At 32.9% G+C, this 19,556-nt stretch overlaps 2 protein-coding genes across 2 annotated transcripts; both read right to left on the bottom strand.

Annotated features, from left to right (window-relative positions):
- Positions 1–627: 627 nt before the first annotated feature.
- LOC18595110 (protein LIGHT-DEPENDENT SHORT HYPOCOTYLS 4-like) lies at positions 628–1,823 on the bottom strand. The gene has a single exon (XM_007022924.3). The coding sequence runs from the start codon at positions 1,485–1,487 to the stop codon at positions 831–833; it is 657 nt and encodes a 218-aa protein (XP_007022986.2). The 5' UTR covers positions 1,488–1,823; the 3' UTR covers positions 628–830.
- Positions 1,824–4,280: 2,457 nt separating this feature from the next.
- LOC18595109 (protein CHUP1, chloroplastic-like) lies at positions 4,281–9,251 on the bottom strand. The gene is made up of 7 exons (XM_007022922.3): positions 8,245–9,251; positions 6,909–7,835; positions 6,474–6,605; positions 6,089–6,270; positions 5,871–5,982; positions 5,095–5,238; positions 4,281–4,614 (listed from the first exon to the last, which is right to left on the bottom strand). The coding sequence occupies exons 1-7, from the start codon at positions 9,016–9,018 to the stop codon at positions 4,534–4,536; spliced, it is 2,352 nt and encodes a 783-aa protein (XP_007022984.1). The 5' UTR covers positions 9,019–9,251; the 3' UTR covers positions 4,281–4,533.
- Positions 9,252–19,556: the final 10,305 nt, after the last annotated feature.

Below are 19,556 nucleotides of genomic sequence, written 5' to 3'. Positions count from 1 at the left end.
GTAAAAAATAAAACTTAAGATAAGGATCCAATTGTTAACCATTACACCCTTCTTCCACTTTCTACACAATTAATTAATTCTTTAGCAAGTCGATTATTGAATTTAATAACTTATTCTTCGTACCCGAAAGGTATTAAATTTTTAATAAAACGAATTCGTACATACGAAAGCTAAATTAACAGCATATTTGTACCCTAAATATATACGAAAATGATTAAATTTTAATAAACTGATCGATTATTGAACTTAACAACGTATTCGTTTATTTAAATTTAACTTATTCATACTCTTAAATGTATACAAAAACTATTAAATTTAACAATGTATTCGTACCCTAAGTATATACAAATATGTATAGGAATTTTCGAGTTAATTTGATGACTATGTCATATCATGATGTGTCTTTTGCTATGTATTTTTTATTGATTAAGACTACTATGATATCATCAACTTAATGTAACCTAAAATTGGATGGCTTATGGATGGCCATGGTTTCTTCAAATGTCAAAGGCAATAATATGCAATGAAATTAATTAGGCATGCAATCATATACACCACAAGACATGTAATGCAAATCCCAACCTCACAAGAAATTATCAGCTCTCATGTAGAAATTTCAACGGAAACTAACAGGCAAAGCATCTAAGTTTATGTATGAACAAGATTTGATCCAAAAACATAAAACCCACTACACTTGATTCAGAAAAAAGTCTCAAAATACATGCATTACACTAGTAAATTAAGTAGCAACATCTTCATCATTGATTAACCCTAGACTAGATATGAGTCCTTCATTTTTACACCTGAAGCAGTGATCATCATCCAAAGATCTAGTTTAACACAGACAGTGCAATCATGGAGCCTCCACCACCCAAACTGTTTCCTACAGCCATAGCCCGCTTTGCCTCAGAGGATTGCCCTGAGACTCCTTGCTGAAAATGGTTGCCAATCTCATACGTATCAGTAGCTGTTGACTGTATCTGCTGCTGCGGTTTCTTTCTCTTCTTTTTCTCATAAGCTATGCCTCTAGCCTTAGCCTGAACGTCCCGCACTTCCCTCAGGTACAGCCTCACAGCACGAGCACCAAAAGGGTTCAGCTCTGGTTGGCCTCCGTTTTCTTCGAAGGCTGCACGGAGGCGGCCGATGAGAGCATCCAAGCTGCCCCAGGCTTGCCTGAGAGGGCAAGGGCAGGGCGCTGGAGGGTGAGGGTGACCAAAGAAGGGACAATTCTGAGTGTGGACTTTGGTTTTCCCGAACTGATCGAGGTACTTGAGGAATTCCAGGACGTGGGCTCCGCTGCAGCGGGAGAGAGCCAAGGGGGGACGATGGTTCCTCAGGTACTGCCCAAACGTGTTCCAGTCACGCCGCTTCTGAGACTCGTAACGGCTTAAAGGGAGCGTTGGTTGTGGCGATGGTGGCGAAAGCACTGACACCGAACTGCTGCTGGACTTGTCCGAGACGCATGCGGGGGCAACAGCGGCCGACATAGTACTTAACCAGCGTTCCCAAGTGTAGTGCTACCGCTACCTAATTTAGGGTCGTCTATGAAATGAAGAAAAGCAACATGCAGGTGCAGGTAAAAGATCAGTTGATGGCTCCCAAAGAAACTGAACTCAAAGAAAAGCAAAGAGAGAAAGGGAGGAGGATATAGTTGTGGTGGAGGAGGTGAGAGCCATGATCTCAGTATAAGAATATTTATATTATTACAACTACAAAAGTGGGTGATGAAGAATTAATGGAAGAAGAGGGAATGAGAGAGAGAGAGGAGACAAGAGGGGGCCCCTAGAAAAGAAAACCAAGTCAGGGAAGTGATGACAGTTTGAATATCACTTCAATACATCTTCTCAATCAAAAATACAAACCCATTTTCCCCCCCTTTCCTTTCCTTTCCTTTCTTCTTTGGTTATATTTGTTTCTCTCTTACTAGCTGGAAATGGTGTAACATTCTTCTCCCAACCTTGTTGCTAGATTGCGTCTTTGCCCACTTTCCCCATTTCTTATATTGGTTTTCAATCTTTATTTGGCATTTGATGGAATAGAGCTCATGCACATGCATCTAAAATTTACCAAGGAAATCAACATGGAAGGTTAGCCAATTGGGGGCATATATCATCACATCCTTCCTGTTTCATGCAACAGATTACATTTTATGGTCAAATGCTATATGTCTCATGTGGGATGCCAAATTGTGCTGTAATCTAATGTCATTGATTTAGTTTATAATCTATACAATTACTTAATTACGTTAATAATTCAAATCAAAATCATATGTTTCATTTCAATTATTGAAAACAATATTGTAAATGCATATGAAGATGAACTCTATCTCAACATTACATGATCAAATGAACAAGAAATAGAAAGATATAAAAATCACAATAAAGGCCAATATTGACCCTTTATCCACATTCAATTAGGTCTACCAAACTTTCATTTTTCTTTTCTTTGCTTTAAGTTGTCCTGGTGATTTTTGGAGTTAATGAAAGGTGGAAAAAGAGAAAGAATGGTATGACTACAAGGTAGCAATTATTTAGAAGGTAAGGCCAAATGCAGGAGGGGGTGATAAGTTGTTGATTTGATGGAAAGAACTGTGCTATTGTTACATCTTGTCAAAATGTCAAATCTATGACGCTCAGAGCTCTGTGGATGAGATTCAATCAGTCACATACAAGGGGAAGAGGTAAAGCGTGAAGACTGTGCATTTGATTGCCTGATTTAGCAATGGCACCGCACGTGGGTCCTCTCTGCTCCCCCCTCACGCCTGCCAGAACCCAGCTGTGTGCCCTGCTGTACTGTATTTTCTTTATTCTCACTACTACACCTATGACTAGTATTAGTATGCAACATTTGTACAATGAATTCGGTATTCAAAGTGTGAAGGATTACTCTGAGAGAGAGAGAGACAAAGGGTATAAGTAAAAAGATGTATAGAAGACCACCAAGAAGAAATTTTAAAGTAATTGTTGAAGTACTGAGTGTACTCTCACTAATTCTCTATTTATTTTCTTTGATTGGTCATAACATTCAATGACTATTCCAATCTTTCCTTTTACAGTGTCTTTAATGCATCCTTTTACCTATTTACATTTCTTTTCTTATTATTAAAAGAACCCTTTACTTACAGAAAGAGAAAGGACCAAGTTTTGTCTGCATCAATCACTTTTGAGTTTTGACACATGACCAGGGTAAACAATAGTAACGGCGAGGCTCATAATTACAATAAGGAGACAAAGATCAATAGGTAAAGTTCCTCACGTTTCTCCAACTTCTCATATCGGTAGATTATTTAGGGTTGCAAACTCAATGGGGGTACCGAAACCCAACACCTTAGGGCACAAGCTGATGACAACCATGCACCCAAGGCGACCCTCTCTTCCAAGAGGATTTTTTGACGTCAAATGCCATGGTGAGGTTCTTCTCTTTGCATTGAATTAAACCAAATGCTACACCGTTTGAGCCAGCTCCCCTCATATCCCTTTTTGAGTTTCATTCCTGCAAACATTCTCCACGTTAGCTATTAACACTGCATGGGACAATACGCACAACGCCTACTATCTATTGTTTACGACTAGGTATCTAATTCTTCCATTGACTCCCCCTAGCTTTGGTCTCTAAATGGCAATGGCGGCCCTTCAGAGTGCTTTTGTCATTGGTGTTCTTTTCATTCCTCCACCGAAAATTCCCTCACCCCTACCATACTCCAACGTGGTAGTTTCCACTCCCTGTCTAGAGCTAACCCTTAGGATTTGACAGTGGACCACTTACAGGCACTTTAAGCCCAACCATTACATAGGTAGCAAGTGTATCTGCATTTAAGCATTGGTTCCTTTCAAAAAAAAATCACCATTGATTTGCTTCACAATCAGATTAGAATCTCCATGTCATATACTTTTCTTTCTTTGGTGTGTTGGGATAATGATGATGACAATTGTCATCAAAGCAAGCTGAAGATCATTGAAGCGAAAAATTCACGTGATAAAGAAATGCACTAAGCTCCACTATTGATGTTAAAGTTGACTTTAATAGGGAAAAAAATGGATAAAAGTTCTTCCCTTACATCTTCAAAATGCCAGGAAAATGGGTGAAGGGTCCAATGAGTCCAACCCAAGAAGCAGAGGCTGGTGCTGTTGGGGTTCATTTGGCAATCAAAACCCAAAGTTATACCAATATGTTAAATCCTCATGGGCCATATATCTTACTTTCATAGACCAATTTAACCAGTTATTTTACATATTAAATGAAACCGGGAAGCTGCAGTTATTAATGCAAACTTGGAAGAAGCTTCAAATGCACATGTTCACTTGACCAAGCATAGTGCATTTTTACACGTAGTCTCTTCAAAATGAGCATAAACTCAAAACAAAACTCTTCCATTTCCACACACAAAACTCTCTGTAGCCAACCAATGGCCTAGTATGTCGCGTATTTGCTTTCTGCTGAAGCTTACTGAGATGGTAAGCAAAAAGATAGTTCCAACAACAACCTCCATGCCCTGCCCCAAAGAAAGAACAAAAAAAATGGTGTATCTCCCTTTTACTTCTTGTTAAGGAGGTTGGCCAGGTTTCGGAGTTCCTCAAATGCATGCATTGTTTCAGAATCAAATCCTCCTGCAAACTGCATAAACCACAAAAGAAATCACTCTGGGTGTCGAAAACTGATCCATTTACGTACCAATAATAGCTAAACTGATCATAACCAGGGAGAGATTAATCAGTTATCAAGCCATGCACAAGCAAACGTCTAATATGTAATAACAATGCTTATATAATTATTCGATATGTAATTAAGATAATGCATATTGTTGTCCACGAAAGCTTTAATTCCTAAATGTTATTTGCTTCTCTACCATATGGCACATGTTGCCTTTGTCTTTTCCTTGCATAATACAAGCTAAACAACTCATTTTTAGTGGTAGTACAGAACATTTTTCACTAAAGGAGAAATACAGCAAGCTCAAAGTGATATATCTAGCTTTGTCTGTGGTTTGTGTTGTGTGTATGAGTTTTGTTTTAATTTATTTGCCCTCCATCTCCTATGTTTGAGCAAACCAAACCAAAGTAAATAAGAAATTAAACTTTTATTTATTTAACAAACCTGATGTATTCTGAAAGCAAATCTCACTCCTTGAAGGAGCATATAGTCCATTGAAGGATCCTTTTCCAGAGTTGCCTTCAACTGAAGTTCCATGGCTACCCTTTTCATGTACTTCTTTGCCAATTTTACTGATCCAAGCTTAATCTGAAATGAAAATTCATTGAGCCGTCTAACAGAGGAAGTCACTTAAACTACCCTGTACCAGAGCAAGTGGGGCTAATGAACGTAGAAATAGAACATTTACAGTTCTTACAATAGATAATTTTAAAGTAATAAGATGGAACAATAGAATTTTTCAGAAATAACACAAGACAAGGTTACATCAAATTATAGATAAATACCAAATATGTGACTTGTTTCCAATAGCATTGCCTCAAGTAATATTTACAAAGAGTCCTATTGAGGCATGACATCGGATTCTGCTTTACAAGTTGTTGTTAGTTCCAAATTTTCCCCCTTGAACTCTCTTTCATCAAACATAAGTACGCCGAAAAAAATATTCAACATTATAAAAGCATATGATGGGATATCTGGTTAGGTTATGTTTCAAGAAATACATACATACATGCATAGGATAGGAGTGCACATGTGCGCTTTGCTTTTCTGCTTCTCTACACTAAATATAATACCACAGGCGGACAACAAAATCAAAGCCAAAAACCAGTTCATATGAAATTTTTTTATTCCATGTGAGTGTAGATATGGAAGTCTTGTAGGAAATTGTTCTTAGCAAAAGTTGGAACATCTTAGTTATTGGAAATGACAACTTCAAGTACCTTGCTTATAATCCCATTGTCAAGCATCCAGTCTGTGGGAATTTGGAATTGCTTGCAGTTACGCATCGATGACTCTCTTGTACGGAGGAGGTTATAGACAGTGCGCTCCATCCTGGCAATTTAATGAAAATTTTCAGAGGTTTTCAACTAGTAGAAATTGGAATCTTCCAAAAGAAAAAGAACCAAAATGCTCAAAGGACAGTTTTTTAGATTCTTACTTCTCAGACAAAGCAACCATTTTCTTTAAGGCAATATCACAAGGCATTCTGGAATCATCCTTGTAGTATAAGACCTCAGACTCCAATTTCTTGAGATCTCGATACCCAAATGCTGCTTCTCGCAATGTGTCAGCTTTTTTCTCTGGCCAGGCAAAGTGCTTTAAGACCGCCCTTTCATCAACCTTCAAAAGATTTTTTTTTTTCTTTTAGAAAAAGCCATACAGCACGCATGCCAACTCATTTCAAGACACAGATATCTTTCCATCATTTCAGTGATATTTCTCATGCAGTAGATCTCTTTAAGCATAACAGATACAATGATTAGGAAATGCAAGCAAATTGTAATATTACTAAGTTCTTTTCTCCTTAACAATTAGCAACATACCAGATAGCAAAGTTCATCATCAAGCCACTTCACAAATGCCACTACATCTTCAATGTTCTGATAAACAGCATTATTGACTTCTCTTATCAACGAATTCACAAATTCTCCTTGAGTTTCGACATCTGCCTTTATCTACATAAGGAATGATTATAAGTCGTGGTTAGAACCTGGAGTAGCTGAACAACCAAGTTTGATACAGTAAACAATTTAAATACAATTTTATGTCAATAAAAGAGTTTTAAACAAAATGAGTTCCTAAAACATAAACTCAAATGCACATGTTATATGAATATTATGTTTTCATTTGGTCTCTATATTGTCCATGTAGCAGAAAATAAATAGAAAATGCAACTTGGAGCTGAAATCATTTATGTAAAGAAAATTCAAGCTCATTTATAAAAAGATTTAACTGATAGTTAGTAGGCAAGCACTTACAGCAAGCAAATGTGATGATCTGTTCTCAATTTCACCGATCATGCTGCTACGGACATTTGCAACATCTGGCACATCACATATTCCTCCATTTGTAGAATCCTTTCGAGAATCCCTCTTCATGAGTGAATGATAAAACTCAACTACTTGTGGGGCTCGCTGAACGAGTCCTGCACCACTTCTCACTGAAAACTTTGGAGGGGGAGGAGGTGGTGGTGGTGGAGGAGGTGGAATTTGTGTAGAACTTTCCTCTTTAGGTCCATTTGAAATTGAGCAGGAAGGTCTGGGAGGAGGATTTGGAATCCGCAAAGCCCTTTTCTCAACATCTAAGGAAGCTGCAGGCTTATTTGTCTCTTGGCAATTTCCAAAGAACCGCATTCTTTGAACTGAACCATACTTTTGAGAACTTAGTGGCTCTGCTTCCCTTTCCACTTCTTTTGTACACATAAAACCATCAGATTGCCTTCTCTTATTTGGTATTAACTCTTCTACATAACATTTCGATCCACTTATAGAATGTCTTCTTCCAGGACTTCTCCCCTCCTCTAAATGAACCCAATCCTTATCCACAAGATTAGCTGCACATTCTGTACTTGAAAAATCCTGGCTACTAATAGGCCATTTTTTTAGCTTTTTAATTAAACTTAATCTCATTACACTACTGTATTCTGGGCTCTTACAGCTTAAAGAGTTTGGTGTGTCAACATATTCACCCTTGCTTTGAGCTGGACTTAACGTTTTATCAAAATTCATTGTTGAGCATGAATTTCGTAATTCATCCCGTAAGCATGAATTAACCCACCTCAAGTATGCAAGCTCCTCAACCTCATTCAAGCGGCTCATTTGTAGACCTTCTACTTGTTTACTCAGGTTCTCATTGGTGTGTCTTAACATTGACGCCTCAGCTTTAATTTTCGCAACAACATCACTCTGATAAAACCAAGATGGAGAACAGCAAGAACATAGCAAAACCAAGACAATGGGGTCAAAAGCCTAAATACTCCAGAAGAAAGCAAAACAATCAAAAGCACTCAAGACAAACCAAAATACTTCCAAAATTATAGCAGTAATCAAGACAGACTACAATAAAGTAATATAAGGATTAAATAAAGACGACCACAAAACACGAGAAAGGATTATGAAAATTATCTAAACAGATTAATATTAGGAGAACCAAGTGAGCATATTGCAGTAGACTAAAAACTGACTGATCCTATGCTTAATTGCCTTGAATTATAGAGGACAATAAAGATATCTTTTTGATCTTATATTTTCTTAATTTTATGTTGCAACAATTCCTCAACAAACAAACAGAGGAATTAAAAGTTAACGAAACTACCTCATTAGCTTTGGCAAGAGAAGCCAACTCGGACTCCAAAGATGAAAGCTTGCAAGCAAGGTTCCTCTTTTGCAGCTGCAACTCCTTGTTCAACCTCCTCAACTCCACAACTTCCATTTCAAGATTCCTAATTGATTGTGGTTCCTTCGAAATTTCCAAATTGTCCTCATTCCTTTCCAAAATGGAACTCAAAGTTGCCACTTGCTCACATAAGCTGGTCTTCTCGGACTCCAACAGCCCAACTCTGTGTGAAAGATCATCTACCTCACTGTTCCTTCTTTGCAGCTGCCTTTCAAGATCCAAAACTTTAGCATTTGTTTTCCATTCTGCAAGCTCAGCTTGCAGCTTAAGCTCCCTTTCTTTCGATTCCTGAAGAAGGCTCCTAACATGGTCTAATTCAATGAACAAATCACGAGAACCCGAGGACTGTCTCCGGTGAGTTTGGTACACTTGAGGGTGAACTTGGTTTGCATTAACCGAGCAAGCTAAATCACTAATGAGTGACCTTTTAACTCTAGAATGAGAAGCCAAAGATGGGTTCTTTTGGTTTCCCGCATCAGAATTTGATATAGTCTCTTTCTTGGTTGGGACCGTGATGGTTTGAACCTTTGTTTTCTTATCAGCTGTGAAGCCCTTCACAATGTGTGAACCCCATGAAGACTTGGGTTTCGATTGATGGGTAGTAGTTTTCGTGTTATGAGACCTTGGTGCTTGATTTTGATCAGCAAATTTTGAAGCTTTGGCTCTGTTCTCTGATGGGTTTTCTTCTCTCATCGTGTAGAAAACAAGGAAAGGAAGTTTCAACAATCTTCAAGCCAAAAGCATTTGGCTTTTTCTCAGAGAAAAAGAACCCAAAAAAAAAACAAAATGGAACCCTTTTTCAAGTTCTAAAACTTTGTAAGTATTAGCTATGAATCTAACCAAAAAGGAGAAGTGAGGATTTGAAATTTGAAGTGTGAGGTGGAGCTGGCCTGGGATTCTTCTTGAACTAGAAATAGACTGGTAGATTGTGTCATCAAAGCCAGAGCTCCGTTTTCAAGAGAGCAATGTGAGAGAAAAGTGGCAGCTTTCTTTATTCTCCATTTTGAACTTTTGAAATTTGAATTGTGTCACATTAGCATCTGCACAAGGCGTGGAACACAACGGTCCCTTTTTTTTTGAGGTGTGACCCACATTAGGGTTTGGAGCTTTGGATGAAATAAAAATGGTAATCAACTCGGGTATCCGATCCGACTAAATTATATTAATATGATTTTAGATAATTATAATGTTCGAGCTCGAGGATTAAAATACCCGTTATTCGAAATTGTAGATATATTATTCGATTTTCGTTGGATATCCAAATAAAACGGTTTAACGAAGGAAATTTACTTTTTTTTTTATATTATTTATCTAAGTTCCTATTAACATATTTCCAAGAGAATTTAATCAATTTTGCATGCAAATTTACTGTAAAAATATTTAGGTGTGCTTGGGATTTGAATTAGTGTAAACTTGCCAATCCTATCACATTTCGTAATTGTATGTAGGAAACAAATATATTATTGATTTTTTTTTCATTTTTTTGGTTTGATTTTAATAGCAAGTTATGAATGTTGAGTTTATTTTTGTAAAATTGATGAATTTATTTAACTTTTTCTAATAGCAAGTATTGACCAAATAAATAATTTTAAAATTATGAATGGATATTACTACTAAATTTGGATTAGGTTATGAATAAGATTTGAAAAGATTTAAGACATCTTAAGTTAAGGAATTGAGACAGAAGAACCCTAAAACCCAAATCAAGAATTTGCCTTAAGAGGAGTGAATATATGAATGAATGGGTTCAAACCCTAAAACCTAAAACCCTTCTCTCCTAAACCACCATTGAACCCTAAAACCCAAAACCCTCTCAACAGGCAAGTTCGTGGGTTTTCTTCTTTTCGTTTCTGATTCCAGGTTTTGTTGATGGCTCGTAGAGTAATGGGTTTTTTCAATGTGTCGGCGATTTCTACGTCGTCGTTGCCAAGGTATGTTCCTCCTCTGTTCCGGCTTGTCCGCCGTTCTTCTTCCGACTCACCCCTCAATCCCAAACCTCTCCCACCTTCTCCCGAAGACTCACCTCCCGGTTCTGTGCCACCCTTGTCCTACTTTGATCCCATCTCTTACATGGAAAAGTCTGTTGTTGGAAATAACTTAGACCATTTCAACAAGTCCGAAGAGCTATTGGAGAAAGTCTTCCATCATCACCATCTCTCGGAGATTAACGGTACCCTTACTCACCTTGCGGAGGTCAGTGCTGTTCTTTCTCATCGAGATATGATTCATACAATGAATCATATCTCTAAATTAATTACCCAGATTGGAACCTCTAGGCTAATGAAGCAAGGCCCCCCTAATGAAGATATTGTGAAGATTAATGTTAGACTTGGAGATCTCAGTCACACATTGATTGAGATGTCTAAACTTATGAACCAAGCCGGCAAGGAGGAACTTACCAAGATTAATGCTGCTCTTCGAGATGTCAATAACCTGCTCATTGATCTCTCTGAATTAATTAATCACATTGATATGTAATCCTCCCAAGATTAATGTTGCCCTGGATATATATATATATATGTATATGTATCTGTATAGTTTTCTATGTTCTATGTTTAGTATCTAGTTCATACTCTCTGGTGTTTTTGGCCTTGTTCATCAGCTCTTCTCTAATGTTTTTGTTTTTCTGCATCACTTTACTGTTAATTTGCTATTGTTAATTGTTAATGTTGTTAGAAATTGATATAAAAAAGCACATTACTTTACTGAATTTGATCAAAGGGTTAAATTTGTTCAAGTAAGAGTTGTGTTCTTGGTTTATTGATTCAACTTACTTAATCAATGGATTGATTTTGATTATGAGATTGGAAAAACCCTAAAAGCTAATTAATTGAATTTTTAATTTTCAATATATTTTAGATTATAATAAAAATTACACAAGATGTGGCCCATCTGCTTTCGAGCCCAATGCACCTACCATCCTCTAGGCCGGAGCCCATCAAAATAAAATAAATTGGGCTCAAATGCATTGAGCCGGTAACATTAATAAATTTGGATCAATTCGAAAACCAAACCGAATCGACCAATCCAATTCACAAAACCATAATAAAATGTATATTTGAGTTTAACCTAATAAATTTTTGTCACATTTGATGTCAACCAATAAATTTAATATCGCACGACTTAAAAATCACCTGAATGATGGTCGGACCAAATCAAGCTCGCAAGCTTGATGTGTAGGTCAAGGTCTAGTAACCAATTAGACCAAAATCTAGTAACCAGTTAGATCAAAATTTCACGATTAATTGAATAGTTAATATCTTGCACCAAATTATTTGTATTATTTATATCAAATTATTATTATTATTAAAATAGGTGATCAATGAAAACAAAAGAAGCCAATTCCTCTAGGATTACGAACATGACATGGTGACAATTACATGACTTATTGGTCGGGTGTGGGGGAATAATCTCTGGCCCAAGGCCGCAACGGAGAAGCCAACAAAGTTCGAGGCGGCTAAGCAACCATGGCCCTTCAAACAAGTCAAATTTAAAGTTTTTGTTTTTTCTTTCAAGTCCTATTCCTTTCTCCGTCCTTCTTAAATTTGCTTTCAAATTCATCTCAAATCCGAATATAAAATACTCATATTTTATATAATACAGTTATATACTTACAATACCCGTTTAAAAGAAATCCATTATCATTCATATTTCTTCTCCATTAGTCAAAAATTATATTTTCTTATGAATAAGTTGAAGGAATAAAGAATTCAAAAATCAACCCTTTGAATTGTTCGACTCCACCATAATATAATCATGACTAATTAGGCATGAGTTAGTCTTTCAAAATAAATATTTTTCTAAATGATATGACAACAATTAATACTTAAAATTTTCTCCAACTTTAGGATAAGATTGGAAGGCGAGAACAGAAAGAAGAGGTAAACAATGGCCTTGGCTTCATAATCTGCCAAACTTTTCATAAGGGTGAAGACATGGTGACATGAGAGAAATGAATTCAAAGTTTGGGGAAAGTCCAGCACCCCATTTGGACTCAAATTCAGTCCCAATCCAACTTTAAATGTTTCTGCTTCATCACCAACCTAACCTTGTAAAAACCCACAATTTCCTTTTTCCTTACCTTCTTTTTCTTACTAATTTTCAATACTCTAAACAAAAACTGGCTGGTTTTGGACCTCGATTTGAGTTTCTACAACCCATTTCTATTATAGTAATTTCATAATCAAAGAAAATAGAGAGCATGAAAGAATTAATTATAACTAAATTATGCAACAATACCAATGTTTATCGACGATTTTAATACAGATGGAGTAAGTTTTACTATATTTATATGTTTAAGATATATCTAATTCAATCATCATTTTTATATTCTTTTTACATGTGAAGAACATGAACTTATCATGTAGCATAAATTACGACAAGACTAACAAACATGGGTAGTAACTGCTCTTATACCATGTTATATTTTTTAATACATACATTTAAATTAAAATTAATTAACAATAAATAAAATAACCCTTATTATATTTATATGTTTAAAATACTCTAAATTTAACAACTTTCTTTCTTACCATTTCGACAATGAAGACAAAATATGAAAGAAGAAACAACCCATGAAGCAGAATTTTCAATTGAAAAATATGCCTCATTGACCATTGGAGGTATGGAAGAATATTTGATCATCATTATCTCTCATTCCCAAGTGGAAATAAACTATATTGACAACCCCCTTCTATTCCTTCTGTACTTGTTCTGAGCAAGTGGAAATTCTTTTCAGAGGCAATTTCTAAGTAAACTAAATTGTTTTTGTTAAATCTTAATCCTCCTTTGGTTATGAGTAGAACTTGGAATAGTCAAACCCATGTGAAGTTTCATTGATTGATTCCTAAGGCTAACATGGGGCCTTCCCTCTTGGCTATAGAATACAAGTCAATACCAAGTTAGGTAAAGCAATGAGACACTTCCAACAAAAAGAGGAAAAATCAAAGATGAATATAGCATATTACCTATTCCATGTATAGCCCCCTAATCAAGATTAAGACAACTAGCCACACCACACACCCTAATTATTTGTATCAAAAAATAATTAATATTTCCAATGAGGATCATGCTTAGTTGCAATTAATGTAACATTAAATTAAACGTTTATGGTGGCTGTGTATATTTACTGCACTATCAGTGTATGTAGTATCTATTCGTTATCATTTAATGGTAAAATGTCATTTCATAAATGTTCAAAAATTATTTATTTTTAAGAGTTTGAATTTGTAATTTTATTTATTAACGAGATTGCAATATATAATTCATTGATAATGTATGAAATTTATGCACTAACAACACATCGAATATATTCTTAGTATCTTTCACCAAACTTTACTTATTTCTACTCAAATTTGTTACATAATTAGTAATATACTATACATCACAACAAATAAAAAGGTGGTCCACAATAGGAGACAGCTCTTAAGGATAAGGTATCTGAGGAATCAAACAGAGAGGGGAGGTGAGGCCTCATTAATTTGACAATGATATGAGACCACCTCCATGTAGGATTTTTGTTTGACATTCTCTCAACATGCTCAATAAGCCCCCATTTTTTTTTCTTCTTCTCAATATTTCTTTTATTTGTTCTAAATTATTTATAATTGGTAAAATTATATACAAATTTTTAAATAAAAAACATAACAATCAAATATTAATTTTATGATAATAAATAAAATAATAATAATGAATGATAATTCATTATAACGTAAACTTCGAAATTGATTTTAATTCTATTTGTATTTCTAAAGAAAATTAATTATTTTATTTTTTATATCGCAATATGTTTTTAATTCCAAAAAAACAAAAGAAATGAAAGTCGAAAATGAGTAGCATAAAACTAATATTTTGATTAAATAAGATAAAATAAGATTCAATAATATATTTAAAATGTTTACTTATTTTATACGTTATATACTTGTCTTCATGATATAATGTATGGAAATCATAATTATATTTAATTTTAATTTTTTTAATATTGAGGGGTCGAGTTTGAAACCAAATTTTGATAGGAAAAAAAACAATACACTTATCATTAAACAAAATATTTAAGTGCTAATTTCATATTTTACTTTATATTTCAACTTTCAAAGTCATGGTTGTATGATATAATGATGAATTAGTTTAAGATTTATTTGAATTTCAATCCTCAATAAATTATGTAATTAATTATTCAAATAAATTTAACATAAAAATATTACTTCTATTTTTTAATTTTACAAAAAATACCAATACGACGCCAACTTAAAATTTCTATCTAAATCTTATCTCGCTATACAATATTGTTTATTCCTCATGAATTTCACATGTAATAATAATTTTATTGTGTGAATATAAGTAGTTCCTGTTTTTATTTAATATCAAAGACTAGTAGAGATTATTTTATAGAATAAAACCAAAGAAAAGCTCACTCACCTCAAAAAATAAATTAATGAACTGTACTTTATAAATTATATAAAACAAAATGTCTACGTATAACTACAATTAGATGACATTGACTTAATGCCAACTCCAAGTACAAGATCTAGATTTAAGTTCTAATCGAATCTCAACTTCACAATCCCTTTGATTAAAATAATAAGAATAATAAAGAAAAAAATTATAAACAAAAAACCCGTATTTGGATATAAACCCAAACAAAATGCATAATTTTAATTTTACATAAAATAAATATGTCGAGATTAATCGGTTTTAAATTAAATTAAATGCTAAGTAATTGATGGACAAAAAAATTAAATTAAGTTGGGGTTGGTTTGTTTCTTGTTTGATGGAAAGCCAATTACCTTCTCAATTAAGCAAAGGGGAGTAGCTAGGTTTAACATTATTAGTTATTATAGGTTGGAAAATGGGGAGGAGACTTGGATTACACTTATATTTGTAATGAAACTCTTATTGGGTTTTTATTTTAAAAAATTTTTCTTTGGTTCCCTTTTTATTCCAAAAAGAGTTAATTGATTTGACTAGCAATATCCATTTAAAATGCCTACAATAATAATTAATGTGTATAATTAGTTAATTAATTAATTAATTGCCTTGGCTCTAAGGTCGTTTGGATATGTGTACAAAACCATCAATTGGCCGGAATTCTTTAATTTTTAAAGGTGACTTGAGAGTTAAGTGGGGACTTAGGCACTTTATTATTTTTATTTAATTAGGTGCATAAAACGACAAAATTTTTAATTTTTTAAAAATTTATCTTCAATACATTGTCATGTATATAGTATCGGTGAATTAAATGTGTATAATTTTTTTAAAATAAATATTTTTTAAAATTATGAGCGTTTATTTTTTAAGATTTTTAAATTTTAAATTTATTTATTAGTAAGGTGATAATATTTAATTTGCTAAAAATATATGAAATCTATATACTGATAGAGGACTAAATATAAACGTACCCCGTTTAGTGTTAAGAGAACCTTTTTAGATTTGTTAAAGTAAATTGTTTTTGGCAACTCTTACCGGACTATGCTTAACTAGTTGTGACATGATCAAGAGAAAGTCAAATTTCTTTCCATTTAGAAAAGATCAAATAAATTTAAAGGGATCTATATAAAATATGTAACTTTTAAAAAACACAAGCTTTTTTTTTTCTTTTCAATTTTATTTTTTAGTTTCTATTTGGATCGATTTACGGATGTAGCTCTTTTTATTTTTTCACAATAATTGTTATATGATTTATTTGTAATATAATATTTTCTCTACTTTTTCTTGCATATTTATGTTTAACATGAGACTGGAATTATGAAAGGTGTTTTTGATTTTAGTGTATATAATATTTTTTAAATATATAAATATTCAAAAAAATGTAAATGAAATGAACTAAATATATATATTAAAAAAAAAAGAACATTTAATTTGAAACACAAAGAGTAATATTCAAGTGAGGTACAAGAATTGGGTTGGCATTACCTAAATATGTAGTGTGATATATTAAGAAGCATTAATTTGGTTACATGACAATGCAAAGCAATGTATTGGTCCCCTTTGCTAACAACTTGAAAGCTACTTCATTTTCCCTTTTTCTTTTCCCCTCAATCTAAAACTTATGGTTGAGTGTCCCACTTCTGTTTCCTTTTTCAAATTTGGTAAACAAAAAAAAAAAAACAGTGAAAAGTAAATTAAAAATTAAGTTACTTTAGATAAGAATGTGCATAAAACAAAAGTATTTATAACCAATTAAATCTCATAATTTTTGTAATGAAAAGCAAAAGGGTCTAGACCTAAAAAATAAAAATAAAAAAAAGCAAAAACAAATCAAATGGAGAAATTTTTTTTTCTCAATCAAATCGATTCATTTTATTATTTATCAAAAAATTGCTACAAATTCATATTTATACCAAAATTAGACAATAGAAAGTAGTACCCTATAAGGAACTGATTGAACATTTTAAAAAGTTATTCGCATCAATCATAACACCAAATATATAACAACAAGTATTAGTGAAGAAGACAAAGTGGTGACGACTGCTTTATTAGGAATACAAAAATCTTGTATGATTTCCTTTTAACCACCCCTTATGCTAAATATAAGATATAGTCAATGCCAACAGTTACATCATAGACAAGATAACCAAGATAATAGAACAGTAAAAAAAAAAATAATTATCTTTTTTAAAAAGTTAATTTGATAATTTACGAAAAGATAAATATATTTTTAACCGAATCTCATAAAGATAAAAAGTTACTTTTTCAAACTAATAGATAAGAAATGTATGTTACATGTTTTTTTATAAATTACTTTCTTAATATTAAAAAAATGGGACAAAGACAGCCTTAAGGCTCCCTGCCGACAGCAACATTTCGGTAAGCGGCCGAGCGGCTTATAATTTCTAAAAAAAGTAGGTGAATTTAGTTGGTTGCGATTTCAAAAATGTTGTTACGTGGCAGCCGCCTATGGGGGTACAGTTGGTAGTGGGTCCCATTCGGACCATTCCCAGTTCGAAGACACTTTTATGTCCGCGTCGTGTTGTCTCCCAGAGCTAGTCCAATGTTACCACATTTTCATTAGTAATTTAGTACCATTCTTCTCTCCCTTTTCATTTTTTTTCTATTTTCCATCTTCTTGCCACTATTTTTTTCTTTTATTATTAAATATAGGAAGATAATATACAATGAAAACAAAATAATTACAATAAATTTTAATAATTATATATATACGAAAAATATAATTTTTTAATAGTTTATAAGTTAATTCATTCATAAATTTTGAAATATTTCTATTCTCAATAAATTTATTAGTCGATTCATTAGTAGAATTATAAATATTTTTACTTATTTTCTTTAATAATGGAAATCAATAAGTAATCTTTTCTAATCATAGTTCTGTCAATGGAATGTCTTAAAAATAAGGTAATATTGACTTTGAGGTATTGCAAAGCTAATGAATTGCACCCTTTTGTTATACACAACAAAGGGTAAAATCCTGTTTTGGCCCCTCTTCTACAAAATTTGTAAATTCATACAATAAAGTTGTTAATTTTTAAGTTTTAAACCTCATTATCAACTTGATTCTCTTTAATTTTTTTTATCTAAGCATTAATATTACATATGATCTATTTTCTTAAACAAACAATTTACTCTTTTAACTTTCACTTTGCTTCCCATCTTTGCCAATGAGTAATACGGGTCCGAGTTGAATGGACAAGATAAGGCTAGATCTTTAACTAAGGTTCATCAAGCGAGATCGAGTTACGTTTCTTTCTTTCTTTTTCTCTCATTTTATTTATTATTTGATGGCTTGAAGGGTTTGCTCAACAATTTGTTAGATTCGACTTCACATTTTAGTCTCGAAGAGCTAGATAGGCATCAAATAAGTGCTTTGGTCATCTTATGTCGAACTAGAACAAGCTAACCCAAGGACTTGACTTATCATCCCATTCCAGTAACCTTGTTATATTTTAACTTTTATGGAGTTAAAAAATTTCAATTTGACTTCTTACTGTTTTATATTTATCATTAATAAAAGTATGAAAGAAATCTTGTAAAAACTTTGAATGAAGTAGTTTTACATATATAAATTTTGTGAAATTTAACTAATTGCAACATTTTAAATGATAAAACTCGATATTAAAAAATTTTAACAAAAAAATCAATTATACAATGACTGATAATGTAAAAATAAAATAAAACAAAGATGACATGGAATGACACACATGTCAAATTAATGAAAATGATGATATTGGTATCTAATTCAATAAGAGTTTGACCAATTGAAGAAGTCAATAAACCCATTCAAAGGACTTAGGGACCAAAATGTAATCAACCTAAAAGTCAGGTACCGCTCACAGAATTTACCCAACGAAAACTTTATAAAGAAGGGTATTAATGTAAAAAATAAAAAAAGGAAAAAAATAAAAAGAAAGAAAGGTGATAGATTGGTTCAGTCCGGGGGAGTTCATGTCGTTGTTGTGCAGAAAATATAGAGGAAGGAGAAGAGTCGGGACTGGGGTCCACAACATGTGGGACCCAAATCACTAGGACGCTGACATGTTGGCAAGTCCGTAGTGAGTCCCCGCATTCGTCGCGCCTTGGCAAATGTCTTTATTAAGTTACTTTATTTTGCCTCTTTTTTTTCGACAAATGGCACCAAATGATTGGCCCTTCACGCCCTTTGAGAGACTTATTTGATTTTTTATTATTTTATTAATTTTCATTCTTTTTATATTTAATTTGAATGCAATGCAATGTATGATCCTAAATGTGAACATGTCTTCAAATTATTGCTACCTTGATATTAATTATATAAATAAATGGTAAAATAAATGTTAAATTTAATTGCAAAATCTATTTTTTGTTAATTGTAAAATTTCAAAAGATTTACCTATCAATAATGCAGGGCATTATTTGATTAAAACTGAAGTTAAATTAATTATGTAATTCCAATATGTTATAGTTTAGTTGATTCCATTAATCAAAATTTTTATTAAATTAATTCAATTTTAAGAAATTTTGTAACTGAATTCACTTGTGCAAATTAAGATCACTTTCTATTCATACCAACAAAATGTAAAAATTAGATAAAAAAAGCTTGAGTTTATTAAAGACGCTCAAGATTAAGAGATTTTGATTAATTAAATAAATTAACCAAATTAATTAATCGATTATACCATATAGTTCAATTCATGTGATTAATAAAAAATCTTAATTCAGTTAATTCAACTTTAAAAATTTTATAACCAAATTAACTGAATCGACCGTTTACTCACACCTACGAATAAAATCATTTTTTC

Source organism: Theobroma cacao, chromosome 6, assembly GCF_053813885.1.
Source record: "Theobroma cacao isolate CCN51 chromosome 6, ASM5381388v1, whole genome shotgun sequence".
Lineage (NCBI taxonomy): Eukaryota > Viridiplantae > Streptophyta > Magnoliopsida > Malvales > Malvaceae > Theobroma > Theobroma cacao.
This window is presented reverse-complemented; position numbering and strand designations above follow the sequence as displayed.